Genomic DNA, 22286 nt, shown 5'->3' on the forward strand with positions numbered 1-22286 from the left:
AAAACTTTTCTACTTTAAACTGATTTTATACCGAAATCTTTGTGCCTAACATGTATAAAATCTTGTGAAAACTTGTCCTAGTCCCATTTTACTATAAAAAAAAACATTATCAAACATTTGGTTGACTTTAGTAATTATATATTGGTGGTGGTGTGTGGGGTAACTTAATAAAACTCATAGAGCATGTTTATTCTCTTAATAATATGTAGTAAAAACAACAATAAATAAAATCGGTTTCACACTATCCCCATATACCTTATATAAGATTTTCAAACTTCCGGTTGTCTTTATAGCGTCCAAATCGGTCAATAGGTAAGTATATTAGTAAAATAAACTGAACGTATAATACTGGGTATACTATAGTTTAATGCCGAAAATATCCGAAATTATATTATACTAGATGTAATTATGTTCGTTACTACTTACGTAATGATCTTTGCAAGTTGCAAGAGTATAAAATGTTCGGTTTCAACCGAACATAGCATCACTTGCATCAGATTCTCGAATATAATTCCAACTTAGCACAACTTCGCTAAGAAGCGGATAGTTGTTGACACAAATGGCTTAGTCTTAAGAAGTTAGAAAATTTTATTTCAACCTTATTGTGGCTTATCGGCTTATTAACACATTATTCAATTATTTGGCTCAACATCAGTTGCTCCAGTTTACAATTTTATTGTGTTTTCTATTTAAGACACGTCAGATTGAAGAATGTTGAACATGTCAAGCGCCTTCCAAATAAATCCGATGCAATCAAAGAAAATTCAATTTATGAATTTATAAACGAACAGGAGTTATCCAGCACAAATCAAATGAAATTAAAAAATTCAGTAACGTTTTTGTTATTTTGACATGATCGCATAACATTTGAATCCTTGCATCGGTAGCGATGAAATACTAACAATGAATGGACGACGTATTGTCACCTAATGCCGATGCAACATATTGCAAAAATACAGCAGACGAATGAAACCGAAAAGCTGAATAGTTATTGATGGCGTAGCATCGCTAAGTTGTACGCGCCGTTAATACCAATTTATATTCGAATAAAAACATAATATGTTAGCTGCTGACTTGCGACAGCCAACAGCCCCCACTGCTGCGCTCTTGTGGTTTTATTTTCGTTTTTTGCGAAAACCATTTTTCGTTGGCGTGTCTCGCTTGCTAAGGAGGCAAAGTAGACGATAATTTGACGCTGTGGATGTGTTTTTCATTAATTAAAATTTGACACTTTCAGTCGTCGGTTTGTGTGTGTTCAGTTTTTTTATTATTATTTTTCACTTTAGTTTGAGGCCATATGATGTGTGTATGCCTGTCAAATGCATTAAATTACTAATTTGCGGTTTTGTCCGAACAATTTGTTGGGTTGAGCATAGCATTCACGATGAAGCAGCGTTTGCGCCTGCCTTATTATTGCTATACACATATTCATTCATAATAAATGTATGCATTCAAGCATATAGTATGATCATACATACTCGCACCTAAATTATCTAAAATAAGTAACAAGGCACATCTATTAGTTAGAAGAGTGTCGACAATGTGTGCCAGTACGAAAGTGAACTAAACATTCATGTACTTATATACATATGTATAATATATGTATGTACATATACCTATGTATAATTTCCCTATTCTCTAAATTGTCGCAATTGAACGCTATCGTACAAAGTATTTAGTTGACAGCAAAATGACAGTAAAAACCTTTTACCGCGACCTTCACTGCACATAAGTAGGTATTTACAAATGTACACATTCTATTATACTTACAGTACATACCCTATTGCAAACAAAGTTACAATGTTGGGTTAGGTCGCCATCCCTAGACCCATATGAATGCATACTTACATACATATGCATACCACATATTTGCGCAAGCAAGACGTGCTTACAACCATTTAACTAAGGTTAGTGACTGTCACCATGTCTGGCAGTCGCTGATTACTAAAGTAGGATACCAATGAGGCAATATGGAATCGATGGAAAAAGCTATTCGCTAACCAAAATGCACTAGAAAAAATCTGTTTTAAATAAAAATTTTTAATATTTATATTAATAGACATATTCATTTGGTGATATTACTCACAAGAATAACGGTTAAACATATTACATACTTAGCTGATAAGAAACTTAGTTTGTATTGTATTTTCGGAAAACGCACATTAATCTGCTTCGTTCGATTCTATACCTTTATAACAAGTAATGCCCCGATTTTGATATCGAGAAACCATTTTTGACTTCAGAAGACCATAATTCGAAACTAGGACTTTTAGGGAAGATGTTATTATAGTACATGGTTTTGAGCCAACTACTTTAATGATATTTTATTTTATTCTTATCCGACCGCAATACATTTGAATCCTTGCATTAAAAACAAATAACACTTTATAACGGTTTGCCGTGTGTCAACGGTTAACTATTTAAGTACTACTCATTCACTTTTGACCGTTTACTCTTGTAATATTTTCCACCTGCAAAAAATTTTGTAATTGTTTATATTTATTAAATAAAATAAACACACAAAAACACTCGGAATTGTAAAATACTAGGTCTGTTTATTATCAAGTTGTCGTTCATATGACGAAAACATATCTAATAAAATTCAGCAAATCGGAATTATTTTATCCTTTTTCAAAATATTTCCTTATATGTATACTTATTCGACTAATTCATTACTAATACACTAAATTAGCAAAGTCAACTAAGTTCTTTCGTTGGTGACGTTCACTCTATAATCTAAAATATTGATTTTGTATAAAAGACGTAAAAGTTTTCCGCTTTTTTTTCTTTCCAATAAAGCGGAAGAGTTGAACATTATACAAAATGATTGATAAATCCACACTTTAAAAGTTATTATAATAATATTTTTAAAAGTTTGAAATATATAGGTCCTAAACCGTACAATAAAAATCACTTTACTATTTGCATATTCTCAAAAAAAGCGTTGGTTACTAATTTTCGGTTCTACCAAACTTTAGCCCTACCTTGCATAATGTTTATTTTGGTTGTATTATAAATTGTAGTCTTTCTTATCGGTGAACCTAGTCACGTTTTCGGAATGACGATAACAAAGCGACAACAGTAGTATACCAGCAGGCGGTTCAAATTGGCAGTTAGATAGAGGAACAAACAAGCTACAAACCTGGGGCACAGTCACATAAGTTTAAAACACAAAGCGAAAAAAAATACAGCTTATGCGAACGCAGAAATATGCGTTGTCCACAAATCAGCAAGTTATGCTTTATCAAACACCTGTGAATGTACATGCATACATACATATGTTTGTAAATTAAATTTGTATTTGCTATCGCAATACTTATTGCGCATGCCTGACGAGCTCGAACGAGAGTCAAGTAGAAGGTAAAGTATGCAATTATTTCAATATTTATTGTATTCATCGTTTTTATTCCATTACACATTTTTGTCATTATAATCATCATCATTGTATGAGTAATTATACCCTACATTAAAAATATAGGACATTTAAGACTCTGAAACTTCCTAATAATGTTTACTCAGTTCGAGGCACAGAAAGTATCTTGGTAGGCTATACGTGCAATAATATCGGATTTTCGATACACTCAACTCTAGGAAGGCAGCTCTAACAATCTTATAACCAAACGAACTTACCTGGTTTTTATTAAGGTTTCTAAACTAACTATATATTACAGTTATATGCATATGTAATATAAACTGTCATATTAGTTTAAAATCTGAAAAGGTCGTAAAACGATGTTTGCAATTTATTTAAAGATTTCACGACCAAGTCCATTCCACACAAAATTTGAACAAAATTGTATACATATTCCTCCAAAATATTAAAATTAATACATACATATGTACATATTTCTGTTCGCTCCGTGTCACTGCCATAACATTCTTCTAATTTCGATTGATGCTTGGCACCTTATTGTAAGCATTTACGAGTAATGTATTTTAGACAGGATTTACATTTACATTTATCTAAGCTCTGAACATAAAGCGAGCAAAGATAAAGTAATACAAACAAAACTTAATGAAAATGTTTTACTGAATACAATAGTTTCGTTCATCAAATCAGTTCATCTCTTTCATATATTAAAATATTTGAGCTACCTGTTAGAAATCCCTCATCCGATTGGAATGGTTCCTAAGAAAATGCAATCCATAACTTTTTTAGATTCTTAGCTCATGGAATAAATGAATTTTTCTCCATTCCTATGGATCCTTGTGATCACTAGCAACATGGGCTATCGTATTTCGTAATTTACATATTACTGATAAGCCAATTACAAGATTATTGTTAACCAAAATTCGTACAAAATTATGGGTGTGAAATACACATTTTTGAGTTTTTGTGGTTTTATATAATAGTACAAATCAATTGTAAGCATACGTCTTTATTTTAAAGAACATTTGCAAAAATAAGAAAAATTGGATCCCTTACATAAAAGGTGTAAGATAAATAACATAATATCAAGAGCTAAAAGCCTTCTGCGAACACACATAAATGGGTTCATAGGTATTCTCAGAATACTTTATTAGAAATCAAATTTTAGCTCTGATTATTATTAGCTTTGTTTCTGTGCTGGTAGAAGCAGTTAGCTACCAAAAAGTAAAATAATGCAATAATTGTGTTGATCGCTTACCAAGATCTCTTCAAAGTATACATACTGTTAAATAAAAATTCTTACGGCAAGAATTAACAACTGATAAATTTTTAAATTTTTACAATTTATATACATAAGTACATATAAGTTCAGTTCAAATGTGTGCAAAGAATAAATTTTTTTTTCTATTTTTTAAATATACCTCCTAAAATGACAAAAGCTCCAATTTAAAATAAAATTCCAAATAAATATGAACTTGTTTACACAACTGTTTAACAGCTGTTTCTTTAATTAGCAGTAACAAATATCTGCCAGCACACTTTTTACAACACTTCTTACGCTTTCGACTTTCGCTCAGTTCTGCTAGTTTCGTGAGTTAAATAAAGCTTTTTGAGAAAAAATTGGCTGAAAATTAAAAATCAAACCTATTATCCTCAGCCTATTTATAATGCAACCATTTTATATGCTGTGTAATGCAGATGGATAGATATAGCGCAAACTGTTTCTTACCACTGCTGCTTAGTCTAGCAGGGTAGGTCCCGCTTAGGTGGGTTCTCCAATTTATTTTTAAGGGGGTACTCTCAAGTGAACTCAAACATTTTACCACTTTTTAGGAAAATGTTTTTTATGTGACAACAAAATTCAATCATTTAAATTTTTTAACATATTTTTATTTGTATTTTGAAATGTACAAAAAAAATTTTGTTTTCGTTTTTTTACATTTTTAATATATATTTTTTTAAATCAAAGTAATCCCCAACAAAAAAAGTAGTTCACTGGTCATGGTGATAGCGGCTGTTCCTGTTGTCTGCAATAAAAAAAAATCGAATGGATTATTATTCACTAGTTCTGCGGCTATCGTCGAAATGTCGAACTTCAAAAAAAGTCACGAAAATCTTTTTTTTTTCTTTAAAAATCGTTTAAAAATGTATGAAAATATTTTCGAAAATAAACAATTCTGGTAGGGACGATAACTATAAATGAGTAGAAGAACATATGTAAATTTTAAAGCAATCGGTTGAATACTTTTTTTAGGACCATGACAGTTTCAGAAAATCATGATTCGGGAAAAATGCATTCATAAACGCAGCAGCTGCAGACTTGTCATGTCGCCTGGTAGACAGTCGCTTACGACACGTCGGCGACTATGAGCTGTAACTTTTCAAATACTATGAATTTCAGTCTGAATTTTTCACGGCATGTTTTCAATAGGTTTTACTCTCAAAATATAAAAAAAAAAATTGATTTTTCGAAGTGATTACATGAGAATACCTCCTTAATGCGTTGAATTTTATGCGAAGGCAAAAAATGAAAAGAGAATTAGTATAACGAACAAACATAGTTGCTTCGAAACAACAACCTTAAAAATGTGTACCTCTATGCACACATGTGCATTGGCAACTTTTTGGATTTAAGTATGACCAACAGAGAAAAGCGGTGCAAACAATTTATACAGGTACAACGGCGGGCGTTGACCGCAGAAAATTTTGTCTCATCGTCCATTAAAATGTGCCCATCACTTTTATTGTTTCTGTTTTCGCAAGCGAATTAATACAGAGGTTCTTCTTTTTTCATTGGTTTTTGCTTTTAGCTTAAAGCAGTACACAATTTCGAGCTGTGGATAGATTTGACTAAAGGTTTGTTACGACTACTGAGTCTTTATATTTAATATACCTTGGTAAAGTACTAAGTAGCTTGTCTAGTTGACACCGGTTTCCTCCAACATAAGCAAGTACGTTTCAAGGCAGTTCTACTTCGGTATTCTAGACGTAATTAACACCGAAGCTTAGAACTAAAACGTACCCGGTGTACTATTTGCAAATTAGATTCGACAGCTTCATTATAGCTAAGCTCTACTCCACAATACTATTAAAACCATAACTTGGAAAAAACATAAACTTTCCCATGTAGATCTTCATACTGAAAATCATACACTCTCCCATACTTAGGGTTAAATTAAGGCAAACTTTCTTCAGTATTTCTTACTGATATCAAAGGATTCAATTTCAAATAAAATAAATACGATTGATTGTACTATTAACCTTAGATATCCCATTTTCTACCCTCATTCATTACAATCGCTTAAACACGGTTTTCAAAAAATAATTATAATTGACTTGCAACCTCAAAATTGATTAATGAAGCTATTAATAAAATAAACCCACTTATCAAGAAGTAAATCAATAAGCATTCAAAGAGCAAAAAAATGTAGAATATACTTTAGTAATTGCAAACCAGAATTAAAAGCTTAACTAAAGTAACATTTTACCACAAGCTAATAAAACATAATGATTTCAAATAAATCACTTCACTGCTTATGTTTACATAAATACTTATGTTCAAACGTATATATGGTTTTTATGTATTTTTCTTTCTGTTTATATGTATCCACACAAATAATTAAAACTACGCCTTCGTTTTACATCTGGCCGCGTGTCTGTGCTCCTACTGTTCTCGACCAATAAAATTATATCCAACTTCTCCAAAAAGTACAAGAATATAAGGAAGCCAATAAGCTACGGCATGACCATCCCTAGTGCACCGACACACATCGGAAGATTTCTGATAAATTAAGATTTCTTTATAGGTTATATAATAAGTTCGTACTTCGTAATACATGTGATGGCTTGTAAGACTACCTGCCGACGGACTACTGCCGTTATAAGAATAATTTTCTGGGATATGATACCGGAAGGATGGCAGTCAAAAACTTAACGCATTAGACTTCGCAACAAATGCAAAAATGTTGAAAGCTAAATGGTACAAGTCGAAACATGGCAGTGATTTAAATTCTATTCAATTACAAAAACCATCTCCTCTCAAATATTGACAAAGGTTACAAATAACTGAGGCTGAAAGTAAGTTCGTTAGTTAGGGAGGCATCATAAACACACACATACCTGTACATTTGTATACCATAGCATACACATGTATGTGAATATAAAATTGGCTACGAAGAGGGTAAACGAGTAGGTTTATGAACGTTTGGCGTAAAGTGCTTTCTTGGAACAATAAATGCCGCAAATATTAACTTTTCAGCAATAACAATATAGCAACAAGCTTAAAGGCGCTGATGACAGGTCCATATGTACATACATATATGTACATATCGCTTATTTGCTGCAAGACTGGCATAAATCAAAAAACGTGATTTTTGAGTTAATGCTGCAGAATTGTTCGTTATATCATACTTCATGTTGAGTCAAAAATTCATATGAATACCTCTTATATGCTCCGCTTGAGAAGAGAATATATTTCCAGTTTTCCGTGTAAGTTGGAGTAAGTTGAAAACTTTAAACGCGTTTTCTGGCGAATCGATTTTTTTGACTTATGCCGGTCTTGCAGCAAATGAGCGATATGTACACATACGTATGCGTTAACAAATTTGCAGGCAACTAAAGTTATATTAGGTTGACTAGTTGAAAAATCCGCTATCATCAGCATTCTAAACATTTTACTTTTAGGCTTAGCTGCATGCTGAAATCGATCATGTTGCTGACAAGTAAATTATGATACTAATCACCCTACGATTAACGTAAGGAGGTACATACATAGGTATCTGACTGAGGGTTGCAAATATATATTATGGTATTTAAACAAATTTAAAATGAACCCAGTACAATTACTATTGACATTACACAAATTTAAATATGTATAATCAATTCTTATTTTCAACTGAATGATAATCTGGTTTTATTTTACCTTATTAATCCAATTAGGGATTACGAGATTTTAAGCTTTCAAAATTGTTTAAAGCTTGTTTTTGATTATTTTTCCTGGCTTCTAAAGTTGTCAATCAATAAAGTTTACCTACACCTAGTTCTATTAATCTACGACACGTTTATTTGTTTGAAAATGAATATATTTTGTGTTTTTTATACCTATTTCAAAATATCGATATGGTATTTTTACACAAATAACAAAATTTAACACTAAAGCTTAAAATGACCTTAATTCAAATACAAAAAGTTTACGTCGACGCATGCTTCCCACTCAATTTCTGATATTATTTACGGATATTTTGACCCAAGTCGAACGGGTTGTTTTAGGCACTTTTTTTAATGAAATTCGATGTTTTCGAATACGGATTTTAAATAAGTTCCAGATCTGTTGTATAGGATTAATTTCCGGTTATTGCCGTTCATATTTTAATTCTATAATAACCCTTTACGTACATAAATATGATGTGTATTTTGGATCGTTATCCTATTGGAAATTGATTTCGCTGCTATTAGCAGTCGGTTTATGTGCACTTCGACGTAAATTATTTTGTTAAAATGTTAAGATACATGTGCTTATCCATTTCTGAAATGTACACAAAACAATAAATCCCCAAACATTAAGGAATCTGTTGATTTCATAGACGAATCGCACATGGTAAGCCATACATAAGTAAGGTTAATAAAAAGAAAAGGTCGATGTTTGCTAAATACTATTTGAAAAAGACCGTATTGTTTTTAGGAAAATTCCAATTCACCGACGAATCAAAATTTAATATATTTGGTTCGAATGTAAACTTTATTGAATCACTGTATGCTTACGCTGCATACTGTTGTAATAGTTGCATTATTATTACTAATAGAGTTCAGTTTGATGTCAAATTTGTGCAGAGTATGTAGTCTCACAACATTTTCTGATTCAATGACAACATTTTATGAATTAAATATTTAAAAATGATACGTATTACCGTTACGCTTTTCAATTGGAATAGAGCTCAATGAATTTACATGCTATTTAACCATAAACTAGAAATGGTTCTGAAAGCAATTCGATGCGAACGCCATGGAATGCAATGAAGGACAAAGGCTAATTAATTTAGCGGAACTGGTGAACATCACGATAAATCGCATTCATTGTTAAAAAACAAACACGACCTGTAAAGATTTGATATCCGTCAAATTCATTCCACTGAGTTCAAAGAATGATAAGAACGCAGTGAAATCAAATATTTACTGGTCGTGTTAGTTTTCTGCAGAAGTGCAATGGATTAAGTAATACATGCAGGCCATTCGGTAGAGCATTTGAATCAATTTCTAATCTAAACGGTTTAAAGCCAGGTTGAAAGTCGAAAATAGCTTTCCAGGGTATATTGCATAAACCTATGTATGTTTAGGTATACTCGAGAACTTATCTACATATTATTATAAGTAGTCAATCTTGGACGGGGGTGATGTCAGTCTTTATTTTGACGAGGACATCAACCAGCTGGGCAGCGGCACCTTCCCAATTAAGGGACCGGACATTCCAGGTACATGCTCTCAAATCGTAATCCTTATTTCGTTTGCCATGGTCATCATCAAAAGGGAGATCTCTCATCAGAGGCGGGTCGTTATTTTGCATCGGGGGCGTTTTTTTGTGGCGGGTCTCAAACCTAGCGCACAACCCTGCAGAGAGGGATGCTTCGCTTTCTCATTTTAGATCGCCTTCAAACGGATGTTCTTTGACTAGCCACAGGATACTTGGTCTAGGACCGGAAGTCGTGAGCTGCTTGAGCCATATGTAAAATAATCGTTTCTGGCTACTCCCAAGTGAATAACGATCAGAGAACTTTAACTGTATTTAACTTCGTAAATTGACTACGAAGTAAAGCGTAACACTTAAAAAAAATTGAGATATACGTACATACATACAAATCAAAAAAGTTTTGTCACAGGCGTTGTCTTTACTGAAAAGTGTATTCAGAATTGAAATGACATTTCTTTTAACCAACTTTTCGACGCAGTTCGTACTATTACAGCTTACATAAAAAAGCAAAGAAATATTCCTTTATTTCATAAGAAAAGCGAATTGCATGTAACAAAGGGCTAAATGCTCATGAAGAGGGTTCTGCATAAATTGTAAGTTAAGTTATTTGGAAATATAAATATAATAATTTTTTTTATTTTTCTGCTTTATTCGGCTTATTACTTTTAATTATTTTGAAGTTGTTCAATTTTTAATCAATTGGTAATATAGTGCAGAGATCGTATTCAAGTGTGCGAAATATTATAGAACACTACATTAACACCGGAAATTTAGAGCGTGAGAACAGATCTGGATACCCAAAAAAATTCACACCATGTTAAAAACGAGCTATAATAGCTGCAGTGACTGAGAATCCAAAGATTTAAGCAGTAAAGCTGTGTCAAGATATACAACAATGCTCTGTTAACACTAGTCTACAGGCAATATGCAACTGATTGGCTATTGGTGTTTTTATATTAAATTAGTTGTTGAGCTACCAAGCTTTTTTGATAGCTTCGAATCGCGATATAAAACAACGACGATATATATTTACAAAATATTTATTAATATAAATATATATAATACAACGAGTAGAAAGTTACGTGGCTGGTGGTTTATTAGGTGAAAATGCCTGCCTGTCTGCAGGTAGCGAATATAAGAACCGAACTAGAAAATAATGCGTGTGCCGGTATCGAATGTAAAAAGCGAACTATAACTAAGATGCTAGGCTTAGGCAAAGCTAAGCTTAATTGTTCTAACATGTATGTATGTATGTATAAACTTATTAAAGGATAAAGGGAATGAGGAATTAGAATAACGAGTAATGTGTGGTGGATATGCACAATTAGAGTGACCAGATAACAATTAATATAAAGTATTTAATATTTACAATGTTTTCTCACCACAGTTGGTGAAATATATGTGTGCGTATTAATTTAGTTAACTTAAGTATAAATAATAACTTAAGATTAATGCTACTCATTATTGGTAGTTCCATAGTGAAAGGAGCTGCTCCGAACATTAGGTGTACTAATAATCAATTCGTATTTAAAAATTCCGTACCACGTAAGATTTTTAAGAATTTCAAAATTATTTTTTTTTACGTAGTATTAAGTAATTTTTTTGTTCTACTTGCGCCAAATCCATATATACTTTGAGTTATTTGTTAGTCGAGAGTATTTATGACATTTCTCGTATGTCTTATCTGTATACTTTCTTGTTTATCAATTAAAAACTTGAAGGTAGTTGTATATTTATTGCGATAGCCGTGGAAAGAGAGATTTTTTGATTAAAATGTCTAAAGTACGAAAACGTGGTTGTAATACATCGACTGTTTCATTTTGTTATGTTTGTGGCTTGTATACACCTAAATCTCATGCTAGATTAATAACTAAAGTGACTGAATTAGCATATCTCAAGTATTTTGTTTTTCCTATAGTGAATCAAGATCGGAATTGGACTCCTCATATTTGTTGCCAGACTTGTATGTCAAACTTAAGCCACTGGCTTAATGGAAATAGATCATCAATGCCCTTTGCTATTCCGATGATCTGGTGTCAGCCGACAATCCATGCTACCGATTGCTACATTTTTTTGTATGACAAACGTATGTGGATTTTCAAAAAAAAATAAGCACAAAATTCAATATCCCGACATATCTTCAGCTAAACGACCCGTTCCTCATGGCGAAAATTTACCAATTCCCGTTTCACCATTGCCACAGGACTTAGATACAAAAATTGGACGTTGTGCTGTTGATGATGCTATAGAAGAGAATATTATATCCCGTAAAAGAAGCAAAGAGATCAGATCAGATTTCCGAAGATGAAGAAGAAAAGAAAAAAACACATTTGATCGAGCAGCCTGAACTTAATGATTTAGTGCGTGACCTTAACTTATCTAAACAATATGCAGAACTTTTAGCGTCAAGGTTACAGCAGTGGAATTTACTGGCCAAAGGTACAAAGGTCACCGCGTTTAGATACCGTAATGAAGAGCTTGCCTCTTTCTTTACATTACGAGATAAAATTTGCTTTTGTACTGAGCCTGCAAGTGTTATAGAGAAGGTAGGCTATCAACATAATCCAGAAGAGTGGCGTTTAGTCATAGACTCATCTAAGAAAAGTTTAAAAGCCGTTTTGCTACATAATGGCAACACTAAATCTTCAATTCCACTTTCCCACGCTGTTGATATGAAGGAAACTTATGAAAGTATGTCATTGATTTTGAATTGCACAAACTACAACACATACAAGTGGCAGATATGTGGTGATCTTAAAGTCATAGGACTACTTCTTGGGCTTCAAGGGGGATTTACTAAATACTGCTGTTTTTTGTGCCTTTGGGACAGTAGAGCAACAGAAAAACATTACAAAATAAAAGATTGGCCGCAAAGAGGTGATTTCGTGCCGGGTGAAGCTAACATCAAGAATATACCTCTAGTTGACCCTCGTAAGGTTTTGCTGCCCCCTTTACACATAAAACTCGGATTGATGAAAAACTTTGTTAAAGCTTTAGATAAGAATAGCGAAGCTTCCAAATACCTCAAAGAAGTTTTCCCGAAGTTAAGTGACGCCAAGCTAAAAGAAGGAATTTTCATTGGACCCCAAATCCGAAAAATTCTGAAGGACAAGCAGTTTGAAGAGAAACTGAACCCCGTTCAACGTAAAGCCTGGATATCATTTAGAAGCACTGTCACGGATTTTTTAGGAAACAAAAAGTCTAACACGTATGAGGAACTAATCGACGAGTTACTGGAAAACTACTAAAGAAAGGGTTGCAGAATGTCACTAAAAATTCATTTTTTACATTCACATTTGAGTTTTTTTCCACAAAATTTGGGTTCCGTCAGTGATGAACAGGGAGAGAGGTTCCACCAAGATATTTTAACAATGGAACAGAGATATCAAGGCCGCTGGGATCCTGCAATGATGAGGGATTATTGTCGGTTCCTAATGAGAGAAATACAAGAAAAAATCGCCATTTGCAAAAAGGAAATCTAGAAAACAGGTTCAATAGTTATATGTAATTATTACACGATATAATAAACGTCTTACATAAAGTAAAAACTTTTTTTATTTTTAAATTTTATCAGTATATTAGTCAACAGGGCATTTTTCAAATATTTCTTCAAAGAGACTTTTTTTGATGTAACTGGAAAACTGTACGTGATGTTTTTTTTACCTTCTAATTCAAACTTAGGAACCTTCAAAGATAACGATGCACGCATACCCAAGACAGTTGCATTTTTTCGCTTTTTATTTGTAGACTTGTGTAATTTGAAAATCTTAAAAAATTTAGCTCCAAACGTGGAAAAGTTGGGCTAAAATGAGCAGTCATTCTTGTTTCAACGAGACAATGACAAAAATGGCTTATCTGCCATTGTAAACAAATAAAAACCCTCCAAAATCCCCAGACACTAACCCTACAGAGCATACTGAAAAAAATACTTACTCATCATATACCATCGAAGGATTCACTTAAAGATGCCAAATGCCTATTAGAAGATGCTATAAATTTTGCAACTGACCTCTAATGTCAGTTCTGTTTTGACATTTGTGTAGTAAACAGATGCGAAATACACGTAAATAAACAATTGTACGCCGTTCTGCAGAGAATATTGCTGCTGTTGCCGAGGATGCTATGGAAGCGCCGTCGACATCGACCAGACAACGTACTACGCAAATGGGTATCTGTCGACGGTGTTTACAGCGAATTTTGGTACAAGATTTGAAGATGTTTCCAGAGCTGTTAGCTGCTGACCGCCAACCGCATTTAACAAACGCTCAGGCTATCCTTAACCACGACGAAGAGGAAGATGATTTTTCATCAAAAATAATCATGAGTGATGAGGCCCACTTTCATCTTAGCGGGTACGTAAATAAGCAAAATTTACCCTTTTGGGGCACTGAAAATCCGCGTGTAATCCACGAAGTGTAGTGTGCTGTTTTCGCTGGAGGAGTCATCGGACCTTTTTTCTTCGAAGACGGCGCGGGCCAAACGGTTACTATGAGTGGTGAGCGCGACGGAGCAATGATCAACGAATTCTTTTTGCCGCAACTTAATGAATTAGGATTGGAAAACATGTGGTTCCCACATAATGGTGCAACGGCACACACTGATTTGACCGCTACAAACTTCTTTTTGTAGGGCTTTTTTGGGAGTTTATGTCAACAAGCCTCAGACTTCTGCAGCTCTTAAAGACAATATCCGTCAAGAATGTGAGGACCTATCAGCGGAAGTTCTGGCCTAAGTGAGGGAAAATGCCATAAAAAGGGCTCAAATGACAATCAACTGTGGCGGCGGCAATTTACATGATATCATATTCTCGACTTGACGTCAAAAAATTTATAAGACCAAATAAAAATAATCCACACCAGAATCAAAGTTTTTAATTAAAAACATAAAACTACAGCCAAAAAACATCGGAAGTTTTTAGTCACCTGGTATAACTCGTGAGCAGAAAGGAGGTTTAACAAAATATTAGAATTAAAAAATCACATTTAAACAATATTTTCCATAATTTTTTATGTAGAATATTAAATATATTTATTATAATTTCATTATCATAAATATATGTAAAATATGAAATATCTTTTAGTTAAAATATAATACAAATGTTGAAATTGAAACATTTGATTATTATTAAATTAAAAGAGAAACCTGTAATTTTTGCATAAACATTTAAGTTTACGGTGTGCTTAAGCTTTTATGATTCGCTGTGTATAGACTTTTATTTATGAATGGTCAGGTTGACAAAAGGACCATTTGATTAAAATTAAGCTATCTTCATGAAACAAAGGAAGTTTCTGTTGCACATGGGCGAAATTAGACCATTGCCACACCCACCCACGATGCCGTTTATCGAAAATATCTCATATACGAGTAAAACCGACAAACCAGTAAAGCTACAGCGACTAAACTTGGTAGCAACAATTCTTTCTATACGGCATGATAATGGGTGATATCATACATACATACATATGTGGTAAGCAAGCCTACGTCTCATATAAATGTTATGTCGAAATCAATTAAGAGACGACCGAAAACTTGCTAAATAAATACGTCAGAAGCATTCAATTTCACTCTCGAGATGGCGCGAAAGGATTGCATGGAACCCTTGCTTACTCCCCATATAGCATGATTTTAAATTCAATATGATTCTTTCGCTTTACAATATTTAAATTAAGCACTAATAAACACATCGCAATTGGAGTTACATTTATACGAAATAATTCTATGAAAAATCCAAAATGAAAGAAAAGTGAAAGCTTTGGACAAAATGCGACCTTGGTTAGAAAATACTAATTCCATTGAAAAGTTTTACGCACTCTTATCCATTAATATGTAAATACTTCACAGATTTGTCTGTAATTGATTAGAGAATGTTTGAAATAAGCTCATTAATCATAATTTAAGTGACTATTTGAATAAGTATTTATATACATATATGCTAACTACGTATTTTGTACAAGCGTTTTTAATCACATCCGGTTTCACATTTTCGACATACAGACATCATACCATAAAATAAGGCTTCACAAATTTACCGACATTTTCGATCAAAAATCAATTATAGGTACCGGGCCCCAAATATTCGTACCTAGGGACTTGAACACTTTTTGCTGGAATTAAACAATTTTTGATCATAAGGTGGCACACACTAAAGATATTTTTCGTGCAAAGGTTTATCCCGTTACATTGATTGCTTCTTGATTTACGTACTGGCAACTGAACGAATCAAGAGGAATTTGAAATTGTGCTATATAGGAAGCATCTGTTATCTGATTTCATCCAATTTCACACTGTGATATAAGAATATAGGAAGAATACCACATACTAAATTTTGTCAAAACCGATTGGTCGAGTCTTGAGATATATTTGTAAAGCCTACTCATACCGTCCCGGACTTAAATTTTAACGTCTCTGGTGCATTTAGTTATTGATTTATCGCGCTTTTAGTAGTTTTGAACAGTACCGTTATATGAGGAGTGAATGGGGTTTTCATCAGATTTCATCCGTTTTCACACTCTCGGTGAGAGTTTTTGTAATATTTATGCTGGGTAAATTTAGTTGTTGTAGCTTTACTGGTTTAGATGATATGTATATTAAACTTATTAGAAGATGGGGCCACCCGCACTTTTTCAAAATAGTGTGCCCACCGGTGCCTATTGCTTCTGCGATCCCCTGTGCCAAATGACAGTTTTATATCTTAAATGAGTACTTAGCCATTGCATTTTATATATTTTCGTTTAATGGCGATTTGTGGGCGCGGCAGTGGTTCGATTCCGCTTATCTACGAACTCGTACTTTTTTTGTACTAAGAAATCCGCATACCAAGTTTCATCAAGATATTTCCAATTTTTCTCAAGTTACAGGGTGCACGGACGGACGGACAGACAGACAGTCTCCCGGATTTCAACTTTTCTCGTCGCCTTGATCACTTATATATATACGATTACGCCCATCTACGAACTCCGCCTTACATTTTTGCCCAGAAACACTTCTACCAAGTTTTAACAAGATATATAAATTTTTACTCAAGTTACAGTTTGAGCGGACTTACAGACAGACAGTCGCCTGGATTTAAATTCGCCTCATCACGCTGATCAATTTTTTATATATATGACCCTATATCCATCTTGATTAATTTTAGGTGATACATTCAACCGATAAGTGAACAAAACTCTATACTCTGTAGCAACATGTTGCAAGAGTATAAATACAATAAGGTGATTGGTACCAAATTTGGTTCATAAAAATATCTTTTAATGTCATACACTTCCTTTTTCCGAAAAGAACGTTACTAATGTCGTTTGTGCACCAATTATGTTTCTTTTAACGGCAAAGAAAAAATTAATTGCACAAATTGGTTAAAATGTAAATTGTGCCGTCATAATGTTTTATTGAAAAAAACATCTATAACAAATGTAATTGCGCTACTTTCAGATAAACTACGCAATGGAATTGTAATCGCATTTACGTATTTTAAATAAAATATCATCTGATTTGATATTTGAAATTGCAAATATTCATTCAGTCAGGACTATAAAGTTCAGGATATAGATCAATGTACAAATTGTAAACGCTATTATAATATATTTGCCGTATATTGTGGAATAAAAGCATATATTCGCATTTTTAAGAAGTAAGTTATATCATGAATATATTTTCGTATATATCTATGTATAAATAACTTTTAAAATTAAAAATCGAATAACATTCTACCTACCTACGTATGTACAGATGTACATACGTATCTCCTACACCGTTGGCCTTTGTCCTTAAACGTTCTTTAGAGATATTTACAACTTTAAACGTTATATCGCTGCTTTTATCAGCAAAGTGATGAAAAGTTTTCATGTAAATCTTCTTTCGTATGGTAATGGTGTTCCATTTCAAGTGAGTGATTGAAAAAATAGCCCATAAAAAGTATTTTTGGTGTTTGTGTGAAATTCATCATTGAAGAATTATTTGTACTTTTTATACTATGAACAGAGCTCAGATTACCATGAAGTTTATAACACCCAAAAAAGCGCTCGAGACTCTACGAAGTATACAATATAGAATAGTAAGTCACCAGCGTGACTTCCTGTCGGTGTAGCCATGCGCATTGGTCCGTTTGTTTTAATGTATGTATATACGCCAACCAGTCCCTTAATTTTTTTAATCACCTTGTATGGTACATTTTTATAACAAAATATCTTACACATATTATTGCCCAAGTTAATGTTGCATTCGCCGAAGGAATTGCTAAGATCGGTCCACTATAGCTCGTAGTTAACTTAGAACCCTATCGATCAAAATCAAGATATACATATATCTTTGATATCTTTTTACTTGTATGTCATAAGAAATACACCTCATTAATATTGAGCTGCTAAACAAACATGTTAACGATAATTGACTATAGTTTTATGCTGGTTACATTTTTCCCTTCGATATTTTGATTTCATCAGCAGTTAGTTGTAATGACAGTGTTGAAAGAAACACCTTCCAGATTAAAATGAATTTAATATAAAGAAATTACAGTTTTTTAAGTTTGCGTGCATATCCCACTAACCTAAAGTATTATTTTTTCTTTCGTTTTAGCTTTTCATCTACATTCTCCATACGAGACTGCAAGCCCTAAGAAACCAACACTCACGCCAAACAAAAATGTGTAACAGCAGACGAAACAGCCGTCTCAGGTTCAATAGCCTTGCCATTTTAATTTGCTTGATGTGCAGTGGCCTTGTCTCCACAAATGCCGGTAAGTCAACTGAACTGAAATTTTAAATTTGAAAACAATTACCATCGTCGCCTTAAGCACATACTGTACATACCATACATATGTAGGAAAGCTACCTCTATACTACCTCTTTACTCTTTGCGGTGGTATAACAAATTCATTCCAAAAGATATTTTGAGCATAGCGCCCATTTATACAGGTAAACCGTTAAATTAGACGATGAGACTAAAACACACATACTTGTACAAAGTAATTTATAGCTAACGAAGTGTCAATGATGTGCCAATTGCGCACAAGCAATCGCCGTTCGTGTTCATGTCATTTGGTATCGTGCACCCGGCAATCCATTTGACACAATTAAAATCACATCAATTAGAAAAGTTAACAGCTGACATTTTGAAGTAGTAGCTTTCATGTTGGAGCAGATGTCACTGTGATTGCTGTTGTCTATACTGCAGTTATATAGTGCACTGTGTGATTGTTGCTAAAATTATATTCAAGCCAACAAGATGGTGTCCTTAAAATAAGTTTTAAATAAAAAAAAAAGTTTACTTAATATTTATTTTCCTTAAATTTATGCGCTTTTATTGAGTAAATTATTGTTATAATAACGGTTGTACGTATAGTGATAGGGTTATATTTATATTGTATATATGTATATATAAATGATCAAGATGGCGAAAAAAGTTGAAATCTGTTTGACTGTCTGGCTGTCCGTCTGTCCATCCGTCCGTGCAAACTGTAACTTGAGTGAACATTGAGATATCTCGATGGTTCGTAGATGGGCGTGATCGGACCGCTGCCACGCTCACAAATCGCCATTAACTGAAAACATATAAAGTGCCATAAGTCTTTCAGTTTCTAGTACACAAACCAAGAAGCAATTAATATAACGGGATAAAACTTTGCACATATAATGTCTTTGGTAAGTGCCGTCTTATGACTTAAAATTGTTTAAGTCCATAGGTACCGAATAGTTGGACACGTTACATTCATAGTTAACTTTCACTCTGTATGATTGGTTCTGGACCTTAAAGTATTTCCCTGACTTTGATTCTTGCAAGTTGCAAGAGTATAAAATGTTCGGTTGCACATGAACTTAACCCTTCCTTACTTGTTTTAAATAAAACCTTGTCTAAAATCTGACGAAATTTTTAAAATCTCTATAGTCCAGTCATTTAAGCTTACATTAGATAAGAATCTCGGAATTCGATATGCCCATTTATATGTGTGTCTGTCTGTATACCTACCATATAAAGGTTTTGCGACAACTTTAGGGTGTCAATATACAAGTATTTACAGACATATAAATGGGTATATCGAATTCCGAGGTGAACTTACTATAATGACTGGACTACTATTTTTTCCCAAATTTTGAAGAACACAAATAATAGAACGGAGGAACGAACGTGAAGAAAATAAAAACGTGCAGTGTTGTAAGAATTCGCATACAATTAAAATTAAACTATTTAGCGATATTAAATGTTGGGTAAAAACTGAATTCTTTAATGTTAGCAGGAAATTGTCGACAATTATATTTTATTTATAATAAAGCGCTGAGGCAATTAAGCACTCTATTATGGCGAACGCAAAATTCAGTAAAAGCTGAAAATGTGAAACTTTAAAAATATGTTGCAATAACAAAACTTCTATAGTTTACTTCAATAAAGATGTGACAGTATTATATATCGTACCGCATCGTATCGTATGTAAAAACATTTCTTCCGTTGACTGCACTTTAAAACTTGAATGCACCTGTCTTTTATTATGATTGTCGTATTCTTATCGGCGCACATTTGTTCATTTATCTACTAATGTGAAAGGCATTGAAAACGGCCGGGGTAATATCAATTTAACACAAACAAAAGGCAACGTTTGCATGCGCAAAGGTACCTTTGTTTGCGTTTTCATGATTGAAAAGAAAAATACTTACTTGCGTACATATGCGCATACTTGCAAAAACACAGTTTTATAAGAGTAGAGAGCGAATATCCATGCGTAGATCCATTTGCAAAGACGTAAGTATAGAAGTTGGGATTTGAAAGCGGGGAAATGTCATTCCACTGTTCATAATAATACGTCAAATTTAAAATATACGCATAGATATGATGGAGCTGCTAATTGACATTGAATGATATTAAACAAGTAAGGAAGGGCTAAGTTCGGGTGTCACCGAACATTTTATACTCTCGCATGATAAAGTGATAATCGAGATTTCATTATCCGTTATTTACACATTTTTTTATTTTGTTGTAAAATTAATTAGAATTAAATTCTGAGAGATTTACCGATATTTTCGGTGAAAAATTAGGTTAGGTTAGGTTAGGCACTGAGTTCTTCGTGTTCGATATCAGGGACCTTGAAAAGTTATAGTCCGATCACGACAATTTTTTCACAAGGGATACCTCAGCTCAAATACCGTATTTGTGTAAAGTTTTATTCCACTATCATCATTGGTTCCTAATGTATATATTATACAGAGAAAGCATCAGATGGAATTCAAAATAGCGTTATATTGGAAGAAGGCGTGGTTGTGAACCGATTTCACCCATATTTCGTACATGTCATCAGGGTGTTAGGAAACTATCATATACCGAATTTCATTGAAATCGGTCTAGTAGTTCCTCAGATATGGTTTTTGGTCCATAAGTGGGCGACGCCACGCCTTTTTAAAAAAAGTCTGGGTGCAGCTTCCTTTTGCCATTTCTTCCGTAAAATTTTGTTTTTCTGACGTTTTTTGTTAGTCGGTTAACGCACTTTTAGTGATTTTCAACATAACCTTTGTATGGGAGGTGGGCGTGGTTATTATCCGATTTCTTCCATTTTTAAACTGTATATGGAAATGCCTGAAGAAAACGACTCTATAGAGTTTGGTTGACATAGCTATAGTAGTTTCCGAGATATGTACAAAAAACTTAGTAGGGGGCGGGGCCACGCCCACTTTTACAAAAAAAATTACGTCCAAATATGCCCCTCCCTAATGCGATCCTTTGTGCCAAATTTCACTTTAATATCTTTATTTATGGCTTAGTTATGACACTTTATAGGTTTTCGGTTTCCGCCATTTTGTTGGCGTGGCAGTGGCCCGATTTTGCCCATCTTCGAACTTAACCTTCTTATGGAGCCAAGAAATACGTGTGCCAAGTTTCATAATGATATCTCAATTTTTACTCAAGTTACAGCTTGCACGGACGGACGGACAGACAGACATCCGGATTTCAAATCTACTCGTCACCCTGATCACTTTGGTATATATAACCCTATATCTGACTCTTTTAGTTTTAGGACTTACAAACAACCGTTATGTGAACAAAACTATAATACTCTCCTTATCAACTTTGTTGCGAGAGTATAAAATGCTGAAATACTCTTAACAAAAATAATATATGGAGTCAATTCCTTTTCTTTTTTATATTTGGGCTGCTTGGTGCATTAAGTTTTTTATGATAGAGTTCATTCGAAAAGTAAAAATTAAGAATTTACTAGCAGTCTTATTTTATATTTCACTGAATATAGCAAACTAAATTATATATAATGTTATACACTATTTGTAAAAATGTTTTCAAGATTTTATTCAAGAAAATTCAGAAAATTTATTTTACCTAATACACAGATCAAAAAATACCCCTACTTCCGTAACACCCGCAAATCGATTATAAAATCTCCCAACATCCCATATTTCTCACATCAAATTTGATCGTTCTAATTTCTCTCTTCTAGTGCGGGAATTAACGGTTTACATC

At 33.4% G+C, this 22286-nt stretch overlaps 1 protein-coding gene across 6 annotated transcripts in view; it reads left to right on the top strand.

The window, feature by feature from the left end:
- Positions 1-22286, top strand: part of LOC105227136 (uncharacterized) — a 119066-nt gene that overhangs the window by 18962 nt on the left and 77818 nt on the right. For 5 of the 6 annotated variants that reach the window (XM_049450117.1, XM_049450148.1, XM_049450151.1 and 2 more), the window contains one exon: positions 18405-18564. In XM_049450117.1, coding sequence (XP_049306074.1) covers positions 18405-18564 — 160 coding nt within the window. Of the gene's footprint in view, positions 1-17317; positions 17461-18404; positions 18565-22286 lie in introns of those variants that run through there. The other variant, XM_049450128.1, reaches the window with a different exon arrangement.

This window comes from Bactrocera dorsalis, chromosome 1, assembly GCF_023373825.1.
Source record: "Bactrocera dorsalis isolate Fly_Bdor chromosome 1, ASM2337382v1, whole genome shotgun sequence".
NCBI lineage: Eukaryota > Metazoa > Arthropoda > Insecta > Diptera > Tephritidae > Bactrocera > Bactrocera dorsalis.